The sequence below is a fragment of the Mus caroli genome, chromosome 11 (assembly GCF_900094665.2).
Source record: "Mus caroli chromosome 11, CAROLI_EIJ_v1.1, whole genome shotgun sequence".
NCBI lineage: Eukaryota > Metazoa > Chordata > Mammalia > Rodentia > Muridae > Mus > Mus caroli.
In genome coordinates this window covers 46452129-46471386 of record NC_034580.1, presented here as the reverse complement: position 1 = coordinate 46471386, position 19258 = coordinate 46452129, and the positions used below count along the sequence as shown (strand labels likewise).

The following is a 19258-nucleotide window of genomic DNA, read 5'->3' as shown; positions in this document are numbered from 1 at the left end:
CAGAGAGATTAAAAGGGAGTCAGGAGGACAGAGAGAGAGAGAGAGAGAGAGAGAGAGAGAGAGAGAGAGAGAGAGAGAGATGCACAGGAAGTAGAAGGGAGAGACATTCAGTTTGAAGGTTTTCTTTTTTTTGAGGGGCATTCCTGGTGGGACATTGACTGAGGTCAGCTGGGTGGTTTCCCTGTCTCTCTGAGCTAGCAGGCTTTTATCTCAGCATTTGGCTCCCAAGTCTTCACTGGTAAAGTTGAATGATTGAGACTTTGTTAAAAAAAAAAAAACCAAAAAACAAAAAAACCCCCAACAAACTTGGGACAAATAGAACCAGAAGCAGTGCCTGGCTGCCATAGCAGGTCAGGGTTCTATGACTCCACAGGCCTATGCGCTGGGGAGGGAGAGATCGGATCCTGTCTGAGGAGAGCTGAGGCAGGCTGGGTTTTCACTCTGTGTTTGCCTCTCTAGGGGCAGGCACGTGGCACAATACACTTGAGGTTTTGACTTAAGAGACCAGAATAAGACACATTTGAAATGCATACCAAAGCCAAGACTTCAGGTCCAGGCAGTAGACAGAGAAGATGCAGATGTGTCTGGGCGAGAGCTGGGGAGGAGGCATGGAATGGGGGGCAGAGAGAGGTGGGGAAATGGGCTGGAGGAAGGGAGAGGCCGCTAGGGTTGTCTAGGCAGAGGGAAACAGAAAGGACAGAGTCCCAAACATGGAATGGGGCTGCTCTGGGGACACTGTCTAGGGCCCTGGGAATGTATGGGCTACACAGTGCGCAGTACATATGGGCTGTTCAGCAGTAAACTTTCTGAATGAGCAGGGGGTCTCTGCACTCACCTTGGGACCTTGGATCCCCTGAAGGCCCTGAAGGAGGAGAGAGCAGATCAGTAAAGCTTATAACGGAGAGGAAACTTTAAACCTGCTCACTGGCTCCTGTGGCTCTGACAGGAGCTCTGCCCTCTTCACCTTATGTCCTCCCCCGCCCCTCCCCCAAGCTCCCATGGAGAAGCCCCGCCCCCAGACCCAGCCACTCCCCACTCGGTATCCCCGCTGCTATAGGTTAAACTGTTCTTACCATGGGGCCAGGGGGGCCAGGAGGACCCGGGGGCCCTGGTTCCACTGTGATCTGGGCCTGGGGAGGGGTTGAAAGGGTTAATTACCCTGTGCCTGTTGCCTCTCCTCTGCTCATCCCCTGGGGTGCCCCACAGGCTTGCAAGCACTCCCGGGGGCCACACCCTGAACCCCGGGACAGGGCTCCTTCCTGTTCCCCAGAAGGGCACAACATGAGGGTTCCAACTGCAAGTGGGGTGAAGGACACAGTCTGAGACTACATCACCCCTCCCCTTTCCAGCTGCTCTTTGTTGGGTCAGGCCGGTGGCTTCTCTGTAACCAAGGCTCAGTGTCCCCACCAGGCTTGGGTGGAGTGTGGGGAGCGCCCAGTCTCCGTTTCTCCTTACCAGGCTCTCCTGTAGATGGTCAGATGCCGACTCACCCTTTTCTCCCTTGGGACCATCAGCACCCTACAGGGCAGAGTGGCCAGTGAGCTTTTCTTGTTCATTCTGAGGTCACCTCCCTCTCAGCTGCCTCCCTCCCACCGCAGCACCAGGTCTTCTAGAAGAGCAGTTAGCGCCCTTAACCACGGAGCCATCTCTCTCATCAGCCTCTCTCTCTTTTTTTTTTCTCCCCAGTAAAATCATTTTACTTCCTAACACAGTAAACATATCTATCCAAATGTGTTCACCTTGCACATCTATGCACAAATCATTTTCATGTCACATCTGCTTTGAGAGCTAAAGTGTAGTAAAAAGCTGCCTTGGTTGAGATATGCAATGTCTGGTTGGCTACCCTTCACACAGCCCCTACCCCCAGTGGCTTTTCTATTGCAGCCCCAGGAGTAATAGCAATGCTAAGGACAGTGTTTGTGTGTGTGTGTGTGTGTGTGTGTGTGTGTGTGTGTGTGTGTGGCTTATTGCCGACTGCTGTCCAGTTCTGTGCTGTTCCTGGGACTGGAAAGTTTATTCCATGCTAGGAGTGGGAAAACTGAGACCCTGGGAGATTCAGTTGCTGTGCTGTTGGACTCCAGGGCTGAAAGGTGGGGCAGCCTGGGCCACTTAGCCATTTAACTGAGTGGTTTCTGCTAGCCTGGGCCTCCCTACCTCACCTGCAGGGCTGCCCATGGGCCTGTGAAAATTCTTTTGGGACTGAGGTTGCAAGAAAAAAAAAAAAAGAACTGGGAGGCTGCAGGGCATTTAGGTGAGGACCCTCAACCCTGCTAACATCAGCAAGTCCCTAGGGTGGGACCTTGTCCAGCCACCTACCGGAAGACCTGACAGGCCCATCTCTCCTGTTTCCCCTTTGGGCCCAGCTGGCCCAGGCTCTCCTGGGTCTCCTTTTGGTCCTTTGGGACCCTGAAAGCCACCAGAGAAAGGAATCAGTGGACATTGGTGAGCATTCTCCTCTCCCCCGACCCTTGTGGGCCCTTGAGCTTCACAGGTCTGACCACACACCCTCAGGGCAGTTCAAACCTGTCCTAAGATCTGACACTCGCACAATGACATAATACGTGCAGGTTGGGTGAAAGAATGTTGTCACTCAAAGCAAACAAACATGTTCTCTCTCTCTCTCTCTCTCTCTCTCTCTCTTTCTCCCCCTGAGCAGGGGGCTTTGGGGACACTCTACCTCTGCATGCTTGGGACAGCTTGTGAAGACGGAGGTCTTTCTTCTGGGATACTCGGGAGACCAACTTTTTGATTTTTCAATTTTCATTAAATAAATTTTCATTAAATAAATTTCATTTATTTCTTGTTTATGTGTACGGTTGTCTTGCTTACACATATGTCTGCGCACCACGTTAGTGCAGGGCCTGCAGAGGCCAGAAGGGTGAGAGTCGGATCCCCTGGGACTGGAGTTACAGATGGTTGTGAGCTTCCAAGAGGGGCCTGGGAACCAAACTCAGGTTCTCTGCAAAAGCAGCAGGAGCCATTAACCACTGAGCTGTCTCTCCAGTGCCTTATTATTTGTTTGTTTGTTTGTTTGGTGGTGCTGGGCTCGAACTCATGGTCTCATGCGTGCTAGGCAAGCACTGTACGGCTGAGCTATCCCCCTCTGGCCCTCATGAGGTCGGCTCTGTGCTCCTGTGTCAGGAGCTTTGAGAGACAGCATTCCTTCACTCAACCAATGACCTGCATGTATTACATCTTTGTGTGGGTGTCAGATCTTAGGACAGGTGCGAGCTGCTATGTGGTTGCTGAGATTTGAACCTGGTTCCTCTGAGAGCAGTCAGTGATCTTATCCATTGAGCCGCCTCTTCCACTCTCAACCAATTATGACCTGTCCAAGATGTGCCTCCTACTAGGGACCCAGCAGTAAAGATACATCCATACATATTGAGTGACACCTGGGGAGATGCTCACCACACACACACACACACACACACACACACACACACACACACAGAGTACAACACTGACATAGAAACAAAAGGCTCAGACCTTCTCTCCATCGATTCCTGGAGCACCAGGCAATCCAAGTTCACCCTGGAAGGGAACCAATGGCAAAATAGAACTGTGCCTCCCTTAGCAATCAGCGGATTAGTGGCCCAAGGTGGGGACTGCGGTCTCCCTGGTCAGCTCAGAGCCCCTTGGGTTAGGTCCCTGCAAGTGGGCTTCCAGGAAGGCGTCCATTGTCTCTCTTTGTGTGTTCAGCCTGCCCGGTGGCTGGAGCTGGTAGCTGTCACTGCAGGCTGGGGTACTTAAGATTAGGACTGGACTTGTTCTAGGTCACTGACTCCAGGGATGCTAGTGTCAGAACCAGACCCTGCCCAACCTGGGGTCTTTGTCTTGAGTGTTGAACAGGTATAAGCCACAGAATGGCTGTGTACATCTGGGCCACCATATGTCCTAAGGGGTCCATTGCTCAGTTTCAGGCTCTTTCTTCAAGAGCAGAAGGTAGGATTTAAAGAAGGGATGTAGCTTGTTTAGGAAGGGGCAGGACCCTTTTCTCTGAAACCAACAAGCTGGGCTAGGATGACAGGATGAAGTTCGGGATACATATGACAAAGAGGAGAGGTAGGACTTAGAAATGAATGCTTAGGGTCCCATGAGTTCAGCAACACTGACCTTGGCTCCAGGGATCCCTGGTGGCCCAGGAGCTCCCTGTGGTCCAGGGGGACCCTGTGTACAAAAGATCAAGCCAGTTATGGTTAGACAAGCCCCTGCACTGCCCACCAAGCCTTCCCACCTAGCAGCTTGCTTCCCACCTAGTCATATCACCTCTTCTAACATGCAGTTTGGTTTGGCCTTCAAGTCTACAGAGAGGCCAGCAAGAGGACATTGGCCATCGGAGGAGACTCTGGTGTCCAACACTGGAGGTCCCTCTGCCCTTGTGGAAATTCTCTTCTAAATTATGAATTTCTTCATAACACCCTCCTGCTTAAGATTTGGCAGTGGCCTTTCCTTGTCCCTTAAAATTAGCTTAAGTCTCTTACTGGCATTCATCCCAAAGATGCAACCCAAACAATGGCTTGGTCTCGCTAGCTCTGCTGGTCCTGTGAACTCTCTGACCATCTGGCTCTGTTGTCTGCTGCTTGCTGTCCCAGAAGTTCCCCAGGCACACAGTAGGGGATGTGTCCACACAGTCTCAAGTTCTGACCTCATTCCTAAGCTCTTGGACCAACACACTCATGGCTTCACCCAGAGGCCACATTGTTCCCAGATCCTCTGACCCATCATAAGTTCTCTTCCCAGCCCCCACCCCCCGCCCCTTACTGATGTTCCCTCTGTGATGTCTCTAGACTTACTGCCTCTACCCTTTCTGTCTTCTTTAGGTCCAGCTCTGTGCCTCAAGCTCTCCCCACACTAATGCTCACACACTTGAACAGCTACCCAGCTACCTCCAATACACTGCTGTTTTGATATCCTCAGACTGAACGAATTATAACACCTGTTACTCAGAATATTGAGTCCTCCTCCCACTCTGGTACCCACATCTACCTCTTCATTCCCTGTACTCATAAGGATTCTACTACATGTTTCCCATAAGCCTGGGGCATACCATGCACCTCAGACCCATATCACATCACACCATACCACTACAGCACACCACACCATGCAGGCCAGTGTGGGCCATAGTTACCATCAACTTGTACTTCCCGGAGGCCTGTAGGAGGTAACTGGAATTGATACTTAGGCAGAGTCAGGCACCAATAGTCTCTGATGACTACCTGACCCCACTTCATATCCTTCCTAAACCCAAGAGCAGCTAGCACTTGTCTCTTTCTGGACTGGTGTCAAGAGACCACGTAGGTCCTGAGGCTCCTTGGTCAGGCTTGTTTGTCCCTTTTTGTCCTCACAGTAATTATTAGAAGCCCCAGTCCCAGCAGTGGCGCCTGGGAAACCCCTAGAGACGCTCACTGTAGGGTTTGGAGAGAGTGCTTTCCTTTTCTGCTTTGGCCCGTGGGAAGCTCAGGGCTTTCTGAGTCACATGCACAGAAGGTCTCTCAACCCTGTGTGAAGCTCCACACAGGACCAATGTACACATTTGGTGCCTGATGAAATCGAGGTCTCTGTGCTAAACTCTACTTGGTCCCAAAAGTAAGACATAGAGTGAGCCATTGCTCCCTAGGGGGTGGCCATAAAGGGTGCGGCCAGAGCCCGCTCTTACCTTTAGGGCATCTAAGATCCTGCCGTCATAGTCGATTACCACTGTGTCACCTTGTTCTCCCTTGAGGCCCGGGGGACCCTGAGGCAGGAGAGGAAGAGCAGCATCATAGATGACACATAAGCTATCTCTGTCACACACATGTCCCAGGCATGCCTGGGCACCACGGTGGTCATCATAGCATGCTGTTCCTTACGGGTCAGCTCTGCACATGTGTAGACCATGTAAGGAAAGTGGGAGGGAGCCTGGGGCCAACTGAAGAGGCCCAGTTCTCAGGGAAGATGCAAAACCTATTTATTTATTTATTTTTTTTTTGAGACAGGGTCTCACTGTGTAGCCATGTCTGTTTTGGAGCTAGCAATGTAGACTGAGCTGGTCTGCAACTCAGAGATCCTCCTGCCTCTGCCTCCCAAGTCCTGGGATTAAAAGTGTGGGCCATCACTTCCCACTAGTTCTTGAGACTTTTAGATGTGTCCAAATAAAACAACCTCCCAGCCACCCCAACTCCCTGTCCTGCCAGACACTGTGGGGACCCAGGAGGCTGGTCTCCCCATTAACCCCAGAGCTCACTGATATGGCTAGTCTTGCAGGCCAGCTTAATCTGGGGATTCTCTGTCGCCACCTTCCGAGGAATGATGTGTCGACCACCACACCCACCCACTTGGTTTTTACACTTGTTTGGTTAAGCGCTTTAATTGAGTCGTTTCCTCAGCTCCTTGAGGATCCCAGGTATGTGATAGCCTAGGAACACATAGCCAAGGATGGGATGCGAGAGTCAGCATAAAGATAATCCACGTGAGGCAGGTCAGCTATCCAGGGAATGCACAGGACATAAAAAGGGAGAGAGCGGCCGGGCGTGGTGGTGCACACCTTTAATCCCAGCACTTGGGAGGCAGAGGCAGGTGCGGGAGATTCACCCAGGGAGATGTGATGAGACAGACACATGGTACCTGAGCACAGGTAACCAGCCGCGTGGCGGAATGTAGATTAGAATAAATGGGTTAATTTAAGTTATGAGTTAGTCAGAGAAGAGCCTAGCTATATGGCTAAAGTATTTGAAAACCTATCTTGAGTCTGAGTCTTATTTCTGGGAGCACAGGGCTGGGAGGGAGAAACGACTAACTTCTACAGAGAGCCCCGACTCTCCCTGGCTTCCATTCAAGCCTTGACGGCCGACACCTGGGAGTTTTCATTCCAGCAAATCAGATCATCTGCGAAGGGACTGTATTCTTCTTAAGAAACATCACAGACTAGATTGTTAAAAACCGCAGATGAAGTGTGCCAACCTCCTTGGGGCACATGTATTAAGGCGTTCTTGGATCAATGTTTTATCTCTCCTGACTCCCTTTTCCAGCTGCACGGCTTCAGTGGGAAAAAAAAAAAGTCTCTTCACACACAGACTTTTGTGGGTAAGGAAACACATTATTCAGGCGCCTGGTTTCCCTAATGTCTGAGGTTTAGGTAGCTTTAAAACCTCAGATCATATATAGCTGGACCACTCTTGTGCCTCTCTCTCTTACTGCCTCCACTTGACTCTCTCTCTCCAAGTATACATCGTCCTGCTTCACAAATGAACTCACTAACTTTGCTTTGCTCTTGGGGCTGGAGAGATGGCTCAGTGGTTAAGAGTGCACACCGCTTTTGCAGAAGACCCAGCACCCAAACAAGGCAGCTCACAACCACCTGTGACTCCAGCTCCGGGGAATCTGATGCCCTCTGCTGGCCGCTGCAAGCCCTGCACCCCCACACATAATTAAAGAATAACATCTGCAGAGGATGGCAAGGACCAGGATGTATGTACCTGACTCTCCTTAGGCCAGACTGTTGGAAGCATTGAATTACATTTCTAGGTGCTGGTGACACATATGAGTTGGTTACAAAAGATCTGGGGCTAGGCGCTGGCGAGATGGTTCAGTAGTTAAGAGCACTTGCATTTCTTGCAGAGGGCTAGGAAAAGCAAGGCCACCGAAAAGCAGGCAAAGTCATGCCTAATGATAAACCAATGTTTGAATATGCAAGGAAGATTCTAGAAGAGTACACAGTCACCTGTGAAGGGAGAGCGCTCTTACTTAACAATAAGCTGGGAATCTTCCCTTATACATCCATATTTTTAAGTTTTATTCTAGGCATGTGTTATGAATTTTCTAAAAAGAAGTATTCACTTATTTTATGTATGTGAGTACACTGTAGCTGTCTTCAGACACACCAGAAAAGGACATCAGATCCCATTACAGGTGGTTGTGAGCCACTATGTGGTTGCTGGGAATTGAACTCTCGACCTCTGGAAGAGCAGTCAGTGCTCTTAAGTGCTGAGCCATCTCTCCAGCCCCATGAAAAAAATTTAAATCACCAAAAAATTTAAGGAACTAGATGCCTAGGGCTTGTGGTCTCACCAGCCCTCTGGGACTCCTGCTGGGTACAAAGGGCTTCTGAAACCACCCGTGTGACCAGAAGGGGTGTTGCTTACCCGGGGCCCTGTGGCTCCATCCACGCCTGGGTGACCGGGTTCCCCCTGTGGAAACACATGGATGCTTGCTGGTGTGTGTGACCTTTAGACCCTGTCTTAGTCCTCTCTTCCCCAGAGTCCAGGGTCTGTGTGCTGGGGCCTCATGGTCTATGCATAAGAACAGCTTTCCACACTCTGCAACAGTGGGGATTTTGAGGTCCAGGAGCCCCCAAACGACATGAAGCCTGAGCCCAGAGCCCAGAGCCTGGCTAATTGATCCATGGCCACTCACCCTCAGACCACCCTGCTTGTGATCCAAAGGGGACCCCTGGGACAGGCCCTCCTGGGACTCTCTCTGTAAAAGTGCAAATTAAGAGGTAAACCCCCTCCCCCAGAGACAGCGTCAATGGGGTCTTTCAGGTACTAGGTGGAGCTTAGTGATGTCACCTTTAGTCCAGGAATGCCGTCTACTCCATTCTCTCCTCGGGGCCCCACATCCCCTGGCTCACCCTGAAATGGGGGAAATACCAGTGAAAGGAAGCAGAGGTGCTAGCCCGGGGCCGCGGGACCGTATGCTCGGGACCCTGGTGACCCTAGCCCTTCTGGGCAAGGGGATGGACACAAGGATCTCTTCAGCCCCAGGGGGATTTGACACCACGACCATCCTCTTTTGGTCTGGGTCTTAGCACAGATCTGGGGTAGCTGAAGAGACCTTGCATGTGTACGTGTGTGAGTGCACATGTATGTGTGTGTGAGTGCACATGCGTGTGAGTACACATGTATGTGTGGAAGTCGAGGAAACTGAGGGCTACTCCTTAGGCATCATCTATAGTGTCTTTGCTTTTGCTTTTGAGGCAGGGATTGGAACTTGCTACTCCAGTAAACTTCGCAGCCAGCAAGCCCAAGGAGCTGCTGGGCCACGGTCACAGTGCTGCGGAGCCACGGTGCTTAGCTTTTCAAAATCAAACAGTCTATCTATTTATCATCTATTGTTTTTTTGTTTGTTTGTTTGGTTTTTGTTTGTTTGTTTGTTTTTTGGTTTTTCGAGACAGGGTTTCTCTGTGTAGCCCTGGCTGTCCTGGAACTCACTCTGTAGACCAGGCTGGACTCGAATTTAGAAATCTGCCTGTGTCTGCCTCCCAAGTGCTGGGATTAAAGGCGTGCGCCACCACACCCAGCCTTTATTGTTCTTTTGAGATAGGGTTTTTCTGTGTAGCCTTTGCCTTCCTCAAACTCACTCTGTAGACCAGGCTAGCCTTGAACTCACAGAGATCTGTCTGCTTCTACCTCCTGGGTATTGGGATTAAAGGCATGTGCCACAACGACCCTTAAATAATTTTTAAAAAATGTATTTATTTTTATTTTATGTTTGCTGGTGTTTTGCCTGCATGTTTGTCTGTGTGAGGGTGTCAGATCTTGGAGTGACAATGGTGAGCTGCCATGTGGTTGCTGGGAAATGAAGTTGAGTTCTCTGGAAGAGCAGCCAATGCTCTCAACCTCTGAGATATCTCTTCAGCCCAATACATTTATTTATTTATTTTTTGAGACAGGGTTTTTCTGTGTAGCTCTGGTTGTTCTGGAACTTGCTTTGGAGGCCGAGATGTCCTAGAACTCACAGAGATCCATCTGCCTCTGCCTTTGGAGTGCTGGAATTAGATGCATGTACCACTACCTCCAGCCACCTTTTTAAAAGGGGATCAAATCCATGTCCTTGTGCTGGCTGTCTCTTCAGTCTCTCTCTGTCTCTGTCTGTCTCTCTGTCTCTGTCTGTCTCTCTGTCTCTCTCTGAGTCAGAGTCATACTCTGTGGCCCAGCCTGGCCTTGAACTCAGATTCATCCCCTTGCCCCAGCCTTTTGAGTATTGAGATTATGGGTGTGTGGAGGCAGGCTGGCTAGGACTTGGTAGTTGTGGCAAAGGGTTTGAGGAACAAGATGTACAGATAGCATTTTGCTCCCAGATTGGCACTAGGCAGGGGATGGGGAACCTAAGGTGGGAACCAGAGGGACTTTGGGTGAGGGGAGACATTGCCTGGATCAGATGCCAAGTTCCTGCCAAGGCGTCCAGGGTCCACTGCTTCCTCCCTCTGGCTCACCCTGGGAGTTGGCTCATAGCCCTATGGTGTCAAAGGGCTAGGATAGGGGCATCTCTAGGTAGATAAACTTTGGAGGGTGGGTGCAGGCAGACTTTGAGGAGGAGGGTGAATACTTACCTTGGGCCCTGGGGGTCCAGGGAGTCCTGGCTGGTTGGCCATCCCATCATCCCCCTGTGGAGATAACAGCTGAGGCTGATGGCATCCCACATGGACATGTTGGCCACACTTTTGAGTGGTCCAGCTGGCTCCTACTTGTCTAGACCCACCGCACACCTGTCTGGTTCAGGTACTAGTGACAATTATCCCCCATCCTTAACCCTCTGAGGCAGGGTCTGAGTCAGATCCACCTCAGTCCCTCCAGCAACCTAGAGCCAGCTTCAGCGGGTTTCTGCAGACACAGGGGTGGACAAGTGAATGGAAGCAAATCCACTCATCCAACAAACAGCTGGTGAGCACCTCTTGGGGACCAGGGCACACACAGTCCCTTCTCCATGGAGCGAGAGGGAAATCAGCATACGGTACTGTGCCTGGAAGCGCTGAGGGCTGGGAGGGGACTGTGGAGAATGGAGAGGGACTTGGGACATCTTTCTGCTGCATGGGGCATGGTTGCTAAGAGGTGGATGGGGAGGAGGTCGCTAGCTTGTCACAAGGCACATTTGTCAGTGCTTGGTTTTCAATGATCCAGAGGGCTGACTAAAGGGACCCTAGCTCAAACCCAAAGTCTCAGGAGGGTTTAGGGTGAGCCTGGCATTTGCTTTCCTTCCCTTCGTCCCCTTCCCTCATCCTCTCCCCTTCCCTTCTCTCCTTTCTCTCACCTTCCCCTCTTCTTTATTTTGAGATAGGGCCTCTTGTATCCCAGGCTAGTCTCAAAATTCACTTTTTAGCCAAGGATAACCCTTCTGCCTCTGCTTTCTGTGTGCCAGGATTACACGTGTGTGCCCAGTTTATGCTGTGCTGTGTGTGGGTCAGACCCAGGGCTAGGCAGGCAATCTGCCACCTGAGCTATTTCTCTAGCCACAAGAATTTGCATTTCTGACAGCTATGGTGACAGTGCCGGCCCCAGGATCAAACTTGAAGAATCATGGTCAAGCTCTGAAGGGAACATGGACACGAGGAAGGGAAAGAATGATAGAATCTGGCTTCACGGAGACACAGTAAGAGCCTGGTTCTGGTTAAAAAGACCTGCCCTGTGGGGAATTCCTGTCCCATCCTCATCCTCGGCCCTGCCATTCTCTCCAGCCACAGGATCCTCTCACCTTCTTCCCAGGAATGCCAGGTTCTCCCTGCAGACAAAACAAAACGAAGGGGTGAGGAAGTAGTCAGTGTCTTGGGAGTGTGGCCAGCAGACCTCGGCTCCTTCTGGTGTAATTGGCACTAAAGACCTTAGCCTGCCTTTGTACACACACACACACACACACACACACACACACACACACGCTCGCGCACGAGCGCATGGGGAATCAGTCAGCTTTTGATTCTTCCTCTGAGCTTCAGGAAGTCACTGTTCTTTAAGATGGGGAGCGGGCACCCCCCAGCCCCAGATGGGTGTTGGAGTTTAACAGGCTTGCTAATGGAAGCCCTTTACCTACCCTCTGTCCAGTGACCCTAGATCCTGCACAGAGAACTCAGGTTTTCTTCCTACTCCAGGTACTGCCTAAGCCTGAAGAGGGAGCCCTGGCATGGGGAGGAACTTCAGAAAACTATGGTGGCTGAAGACATCTGACCACACCAAAACCTTCTCTCATAACTGTCTCAGCTAAGAAGCAATCAAGAGGCTCTGTGATAGGTGGATAGAGCACAAATGGATGTTGGACAGTGGAGTATCCATCCGCTAGGACACAAAGCAGAGAGCAAGTCAGGGGAAGATCATCGATTGTTCCAGTGCCAATCTGAAAGCACTGAAGCCTGTTGTGAAGGTTTGTCCAGACTGCATCGTGGAGCAGAGGCTTTGAAGTCAACACCAGGATCAGTGGCTGCGAGGGGCTAGGGAGAAGGACAGGTGAAGGAGGGGGACAGTGTGTGTGTGTGTGTGTGTGGTGCAGTACATGCCTGTGGCCCTGCACACGTAGGATAGCAGATGCATTACTCTATTGCACTCTGCTTTTTTTTTCTTCTCTTCTGCTTTGAGACATTGTATCCCGAAGCTTGTTTCAGCTATGCTGGTCTGGAAGCTTTTGGGATCCGCCTGTTTCTGCCTCCCAGTGCTGCAGTTACAGACATATACAGCCACGCCTGGCTTTCTACTTGAGTGCTGAGGATTCAAACTTAGGTCCTCATGCCATCTGCCAGCTCCCAGCAAAGGGGATTTTTAAGACAGTGAGATTATGATTAGACATGTTACTATAGAGGGTGCAAGTCATTACACATTTGTCCCACCGGGCACTGAGCACCCTCCTGTGAACTGTGGGCCTTGGGGAACAATGTGTCAATGTAATTTCCTTAATAGTGACACATTTACAGCTCTGACAGGGAATGCAGAGGACAAGGGATGCTACACATCTGAGGGGTGGAGGTGGTGGGGTATGGGTCAGTAGGGCAAGTGTGTGTGGCTATACGGGAAAGCTCTGTACCTTCCCCTCAGTCTTGCTGTGAACTTAAAACTCTATAGAAAGTAAAGTTTTTTTTAAATAAACAAGCAAACAAACAAACAAACAGAGCAAGGCAGTGGTGGCTCATGCTTCTAATTCCAGCACTTGGGAGGCAGAGGGAGGTGGGTCTCTGAGTTCGAGGCCAGCCTGGTCTACAGTGAGTTCCAGGACAGCCAGGGGTACATAGAGGAATGCTGTCTCAAACCACCACCACCACCACCAAAACAACCAAAAAACCCCAAACTAAACAAAAATTAACCCCCTCCAAACCCAACCCCAAGGTGTCCTGTGATTCAACCCTCACAGTCTAGTATGAAGTCAAGGCAGGAGAAATCTTTCATGACCCCATTTAACAGGCAAGTGCTGTGCTCTACAGATACAGTACCCTGTCTCTCCTTTGGACTCATCTTAACCTCACTGCCTCAGTTTCACTGGGGCGGGGGGTCAGAAGAGGAAGGTGGGGAGTGAGGCCAAGGAGCAGGAGGGGTGCTGAGTACATACCTTGGGTCCTGGAGGTCCTTTGGGGCCCTAGAACAAGAGAAGGAGTCATATGGGGTGGGGGCTTGGGCAATGGGAGGAAGCAGGAAGGTCAGAGTTCAGGGTTATCCTTGGCTGCATAGTGAATTTGGAGCCAGTCTGGGATCCATGAGACCATGTCTCAAAAAAACCCAAATCAGAGCTAGTGAAATGGCTCAAGCCATAAAGGCGCTTGCATCAGAGCCTGCCGCTCTTAGCTTAATCCTTGAGACCCACACAGTGGGAGAGAACCAATTCCTCCAAGTTGTCCTCTGACTTTTCATGTTGATGCTGTGGTGTGTGTGTGTGTATGTGTGTGTGTGCCCATGCCACCATATACATGCAAAAACAAGACCCCAAACAAAAAGAAAACCCAAACCCAAACAATAGAACATCCTCCCCCAAAAAAAGCCAAAAGAAAAAAAAAAAAAGAATGAGATTCTGACACATTCAAAAACTTGGATACACTGCAAAAAAAAAAAAAAAAAAAAAGTGCTATAAGAGGTGGGGTCTAGGTGGGGGTGGGGTGGGGTGGGGTAGGAGAGTCATTTTGAAAGTTGCGCATGAGGCCTGAGAGATGGCTCAGTAGTGGACACTGAGCCTTCCGGGTGCTCATAGGTCTGTCTTGCCATTTTTCTTTTATCAAGAGTGACACCACGTCTCAGAGGGAGAAGCATGTGTGGCTAGAAGCAGCGTTGTTCAGTCAAGTTCTAGGACAGGCTCCTGTGCCCTGAGCAGTGGCTGTGTCAGGGCTCAAAGTGACAGGAGAATTGCAGACTTTCACCCAGGAAGGTGAGGTCCTAGGACTCTGCCCAGGCTGGGGACTAGGCCCATCCACGTTCCTATGGGCAGAGGGATGCTCACACAAGCCCCAAATTATGAGTGCACGCCTACATAATTTTGGTGTGAGTACATGAGGGTCTATCTTGTCACCTTGATCAGATTCATTAGAGTCACCATGGAAACACACATCTGGTGTCTGCGAGGGCATTTCCAGAAAGGTTTAACTGAACAGAGGTGATCTTCTAAAAGTGGGTGACACCATGGACTGTCATCCTGGGCTGTATAAAAGAAGGTGGTTGAAAAATAAATAAACCACGATGGACTGACTGCACCCTCAACTGTGACCCAAGATCAACCTTCAAGTCACTTCCGTTAAGTCTATTTCGTCATAACAACGAGGAAAGTAGCTACTGCAGTGGGCAAGAGGCTTCCATCTCTGGGAGCCACACCCCTGAACTCTAGCCCTGCAAACACCCTGGACACTCACCATCTCGCCATCTTGTCCTGGCTCTCCTCTGGGACCCTAAGGAGGTATGTGAAAACACCAGTGAGTCTCATGCCACGGCATGGGCAAGGGCTCTAAGCTGAACATCCAATTCACCTTCATTCAATCCTGAGAAGTGGTTTATTGTCCCCACTTCACAGATGAGAAGGTTGAGGCTTTGGAGTTAATGTGACAATGAATGAATGGGCCAGTTGAGAGGATGTGCTCCATAGGAGCCTCTGGTGGTAGTGAGGTAGAGGAGTGGACTCTGGACTGGAGGGAAGGACAGAATGGAGTCTTTGGGCAACGATGAGAGAACTATATTCTGTGGCCTGGCCTCACATGGCCTCAGGGAGAGGCTGAGGCTCTTTAGTTAGTGCTGGGGGTGGGGTGGGGTGGGGAGCAGGGAGAGGAGTAGGGGTTAGTGAAGAATTGCAGTTAAAGAGCAAACCTGCCGGACTCTGGGTCATAGACGGGGTGAGAATTTGGACTGAGCTTGCAACTCAAGGTTAAGGTTCATGGGTCTTTTAGGGTTAGACGTGGGTTTTAGGTCAGGCTCAGGGTTAGAGTCTGGATAAGCATTAGAGCTGGGAGGTGTGGGACAGAGTTTGAGGTCGGGGTCATGATGGGGACTAGGAAGCAGGCCTGTGCTAGATTTAAAGGTTGGTCTGAGTGAGGGCTGGGCTGTGGATGGGCTTGAGGCTAGAGTTGGATCTAGGTTGAGTGTGTGCGCTCAATGATGGCTGGAGATAGGCCTACTAGGAATATTGCTGGTTTGGAGTCGGCTCTGGGGATCAGGGTTCAGAGTGCATCAATATAGGACCAGCTCTGGGAGGCCCCAGTTCCGTGGAGCCTTTCTCTTACCGCTGGGCCTTGCGCTCCTCGGGGGCCATCTTTCCCAGTGTCACCAGGAGGGCCCCGGGCCCCAGGTGGTCCAGGAGGCCCGGGTGGTCCTGCAACTCCATCTTGCCCTTGGGCTCCCTGAAAGACACATGGGTTGACCTGACCCTGAGGGTGAGGTGAGGTGAGGGTTAGGGGCTTCCAGAGATGAGCTTAGGTGGGCACTCCCTGTGCCTTCCTTTCCACCAGCAGTTGAGGCAGGCACAAAGGACGACAACTCTTTGATATTGGGTTCTGGCAGGAGGGGACCTTGGTGGAACAGACCCAACAGGACCTTGATACCACCTTTTAGTATCTGAAGCCTGGATCTGTCGTCAGGAGGAGAGCTGACATGTACTGGGTGTGTGAGGCTGAGTGTGTCCTACAAGAACTTCCTGGTTGGTTCCTCTCTTGCTGCACTAAAAGTGGCAGACATGCATGAGTGGGCATCCAATATTTGCTCACCCAAACAACCACACGTGTATATTTGCAGTAGCTTTCTATGTGACTGTCTGAAATGGAAGCTCTCAAAATGTCCTTCCCCAATGGAGAGGCTGAGCTGCTGTCATAGTCTGGCATGCCCCTCAGCCATAAACCAACCAACCAACAGGAACAGGCAAAGCCCAGCACTTCGGAGCTGAGGCAGGAGGATTATAGTAAATTTAAGGCCACCCTGAATTACAGAATGAGTTCCACAGTAGCTTTGGCTACAAAATGAGATACTGTGTCAAAAACAAAACCAGAGCTGAGGGTAGTAACTGTGTACTGTGATCCTAGCATACCACTCAGTGGACAGAGACGGGGGGTCAGGATTCAGGTCATCCTTGGCTGCATTTGAGGCCAGCCTCGGGTACATGAGACCCTGTCACAGAAAATCCAAGCCAGGGCCAGCGAGATGGCTGGACTGTAAAGGAGCTTGCATCAGAGTCTGACCACCTTAGTTCCATCCCCAGCACCCACAGAGTGGGAGGAGACGTCTAGCCAGGTCCCCTGACTTCCATGCTGGCTGGGTGATGTGTGCGAGTCCACTCACATTTACATGTACACACACACAAACCCAAACTGTAAAATTCAAACCAAAACAAAGGAAAACAAAATCTAGAAAGCAACATCCCCCCAACTGAAAAAATAATTAAATTTCCAATAAATCAAAAAAACTTGGACACTGTAGGGAAACTCTGCTCAATGGTAAAAACAGTTCCCCAGAGTTATGCATGGGCCTAGAGAGACAGGCGGCTCAGCGGTTACGAGCACTTCCTGCTCCTGCAGAGGACCCAGGTTCAGCTCTTGGCACCCACATCTGGTAATACTACTGCCTGGAACTCCAGATCCAGGGGATCTGACACCCTCTGTCCTTTGCAGGCACTGCACACACATGGTACACGTCAATCATGCTGGCGCAGGTGCACACACATGCACACATACATAAATAGAAATATTAATACATCTTACAAGTTATTTGAAAAGTTACATGTCATGTGATTTCGCACACCTGATGTTATTGAATGGAAAGTTAAACATTGAAATTAGTGGTTGCCAGGGGCTAGGGATGAGGGAGGGAGGTGATCCTACCGAAGACGGGAGAGCATGATGACGTGAGGGATCTTTGTGTGGTGGTCACATGAGTCCATATATGTTAACACTCTATAGAAGAAAACATACCTGCACACACACACACACTCATTCATACACACAGTTGTGCACACTCATTCACATACATCCATGCACACACATAATTGAGCACATTCATACACACTCATTCATACACACAGTTGAGCACACTCATTCACACATGCTCACACACTCATACTCTCTCTCTCTCTCTCAAGCGCAGACGCTCATGTACACACAAGCCTGCGTAAACCAGTTTGTAATCTCTGAGTAAGGCTGGTGGGTTGAATTATCCTCAGTTTACAGGTTTCTAGGATGGCCCACAGTGGTGCATGCTGTTACCTTAGGCACAGCTGGATGAAAGATGCACAGGATAACTACACATGCTCTAAATAAAAAGGCAACAGGCAGTGAAGAAAGAGCCTCATACTCTTACGTCACTCAAATTCCCTAACTCTGTGCCGGGAGGTTAGTACCAACCAGGTCAGATCTCAGGCATGCTGAACCCCCACTTCATGGCCCACCCAGCAAGATCAGTGTGACTGGCATGGGTGACAGGTCCTGCTTTAGTGTCTGGCTGTGTGAACCCAGCAAGCACTTCCTGTAGACAGTCTAATGCAGCACCTGTGAGCAGAGGGCCAGGGCCAAGCTATCTCTCATCTTGCAGATAAAGTGCCTGGGGCCTGGGGTAGTAATTACTTATCTACAGCCACTAAGAAAAGCTAAGCCTTCTCTTGTTGCCAAGGGAACTGGTCTTTTAAAAAATTAGTTTATCATTATCATTGTTGTTGTTGTTGGTTTTCAGGACAGGGTTTTTTCTGTATAACCCTGGCAGTCCTGGCATTTGATTTATAGGCCAGGCTGGCTTTGAACTCACAGAGATCTGCCTGCCTCTGCCTTCCGAGTGCTGGGATTTAAGTGTGCGCCACCACACCCAGCTTTATTTTTATTTAAATGTTCATTTATTTATTGTATGTGTATGGGTGTTCCCCCCAACCCCCGCATGTATGTTTGTGCACCGTGTGTGCCTGGTGCCTGTGGAGGTGAGGAGAGTGTTAGCCTTCCTGGAACTGGAGTTCGAGATGCTTGTGACTGTGGACTGTGGTTCTGGGAACTGAATCTCGGTCCTCTGGAAGAGCAGCCGGTGGTCTTAACTGATCAGCTATCTTTCTAGCTTCAATTTTTAGTTTTTTCCCCCCATTGTGTGTGTGTGTGTGTGATGTTTGCACATACGTGGGCACACACAGGCATGCGTGCATGTATGTGTATGCATGTGGAGGTCTGAGGTTGACTGGAACCATCCTCAGAAGGTTGATTCTTCCACCTTACTCATTAAGTCAGGCTCTCTCAATCAAAGCCAGAGCTCGGTAGGCATCGATAGTCGATAGTTGATAGTCTCGATAGCCAGCTTGCCGTGGGGCTCTTCTGTCTCTGCCTTCTGAAGCTGGATTTTCAGGCAGGCCCTTCGGTTCTGGGCTCCTCGTGCCTGAACTGCAACTGGTATATCCTTTTCAATCTGTGTACCCTCCCTTAACAGGAAAGAGCTCGCTTTTCTCGTAAACTGCACTTTACGTACGGTCACTCAGTTCTCTCAATAAATGACTGGCAGCTCTCTGTAGCTACCAAAGAGTTCTAAGTCTAGACCCCAAATTAACACTGCGATTAGGTCACCCCGTCTCAGTAAATGTAAGAAGATATTCCTGTGTCCTTCAGTACTGAGTCCAGAGGATCCCATTCTCTCCTGCTGTTCCTTTGCTCATAGCTCAGAGGTTCCAGACTGGGAGCTCCGGCTTGGACTCAACTTATCAAGACAGAGGCTTTTTGATCCCCCAACCCCCGTGAGGGCTTTTACTTCTGGTTTTTCTTTTCATTCATCTCTCTCTCTCTCTCTCTCTCTCTCTCTCTCTCTCTCTCTCCAAAGTATCACTATGTATCCCCAGCCCCGGCTGGTTTGGAGCTTGCCATGTAGACCAGGCTAGTCTTGAACTCCCAGAGCTCCGACTGCTCTGCCTCCTGGTCCTTGGAGTAAGGCGTATGCTGCTTGACTTTCCTCCCTGCCCATCTTTCCCTTCTCTCCCCAGGGCTGGATGGCTGAGGTCTGACCTTGACAATACAGGGTGAGTAGGGGTTTGGAAGCACAGCACACTGGCAGGCCAGGCCCCTTCACTCAGACAGGCTACCTTGAGGACGCGGAGATTGTAT

At 50.4% G+C, this 19258-nt stretch overlaps 1 protein-coding gene across 1 annotated transcript in view; it reads right to left on the bottom strand.

Moving 5' to 3' along the window:
- Col23a1 (collagen type XXIII alpha 1 chain) overlaps positions 1 to 19258 on the bottom strand; it is a 287526-nt gene that overhangs the window by 11556 nt on the left and 256712 nt on the right. Inside the window, exons 9-22 of the mRNA XM_021177066.2 lie at positions 15431 to 15547; positions 14570 to 14605; positions 13285 to 13311; positions 11452 to 11478; positions 10313 to 10366; positions 8550 to 8612; positions 8124 to 8168; positions 5660 to 5737; positions 4117 to 4170; positions 3490 to 3534; positions 2317 to 2406; positions 1456 to 1518; positions 1074 to 1130; positions 836 to 862 (exon numbers count right to left, since the gene is read on the bottom strand). Of these exons, the coding sequence (XP_021032725.1) occupies positions 836 to 862; positions 1074 to 1130; positions 1456 to 1518; positions 2317 to 2406; positions 3490 to 3534; positions 4117 to 4170; positions 5660 to 5737; positions 8124 to 8168; positions 8550 to 8612; positions 10313 to 10366; positions 11452 to 11478; positions 13285 to 13311; positions 14570 to 14605; positions 15431 to 15547 (783 nt within the window). The remainder of the gene's footprint in view (positions 1 to 835; positions 863 to 1073; positions 1131 to 1455; positions 1519 to 2316; positions 2407 to 3489; positions 3535 to 4116; positions 4171 to 5659; positions 5738 to 8123; positions 8169 to 8549; positions 8613 to 10312; positions 10367 to 11451; positions 11479 to 13284; positions 13312 to 14569; positions 14606 to 15430; positions 15548 to 19258) is intronic.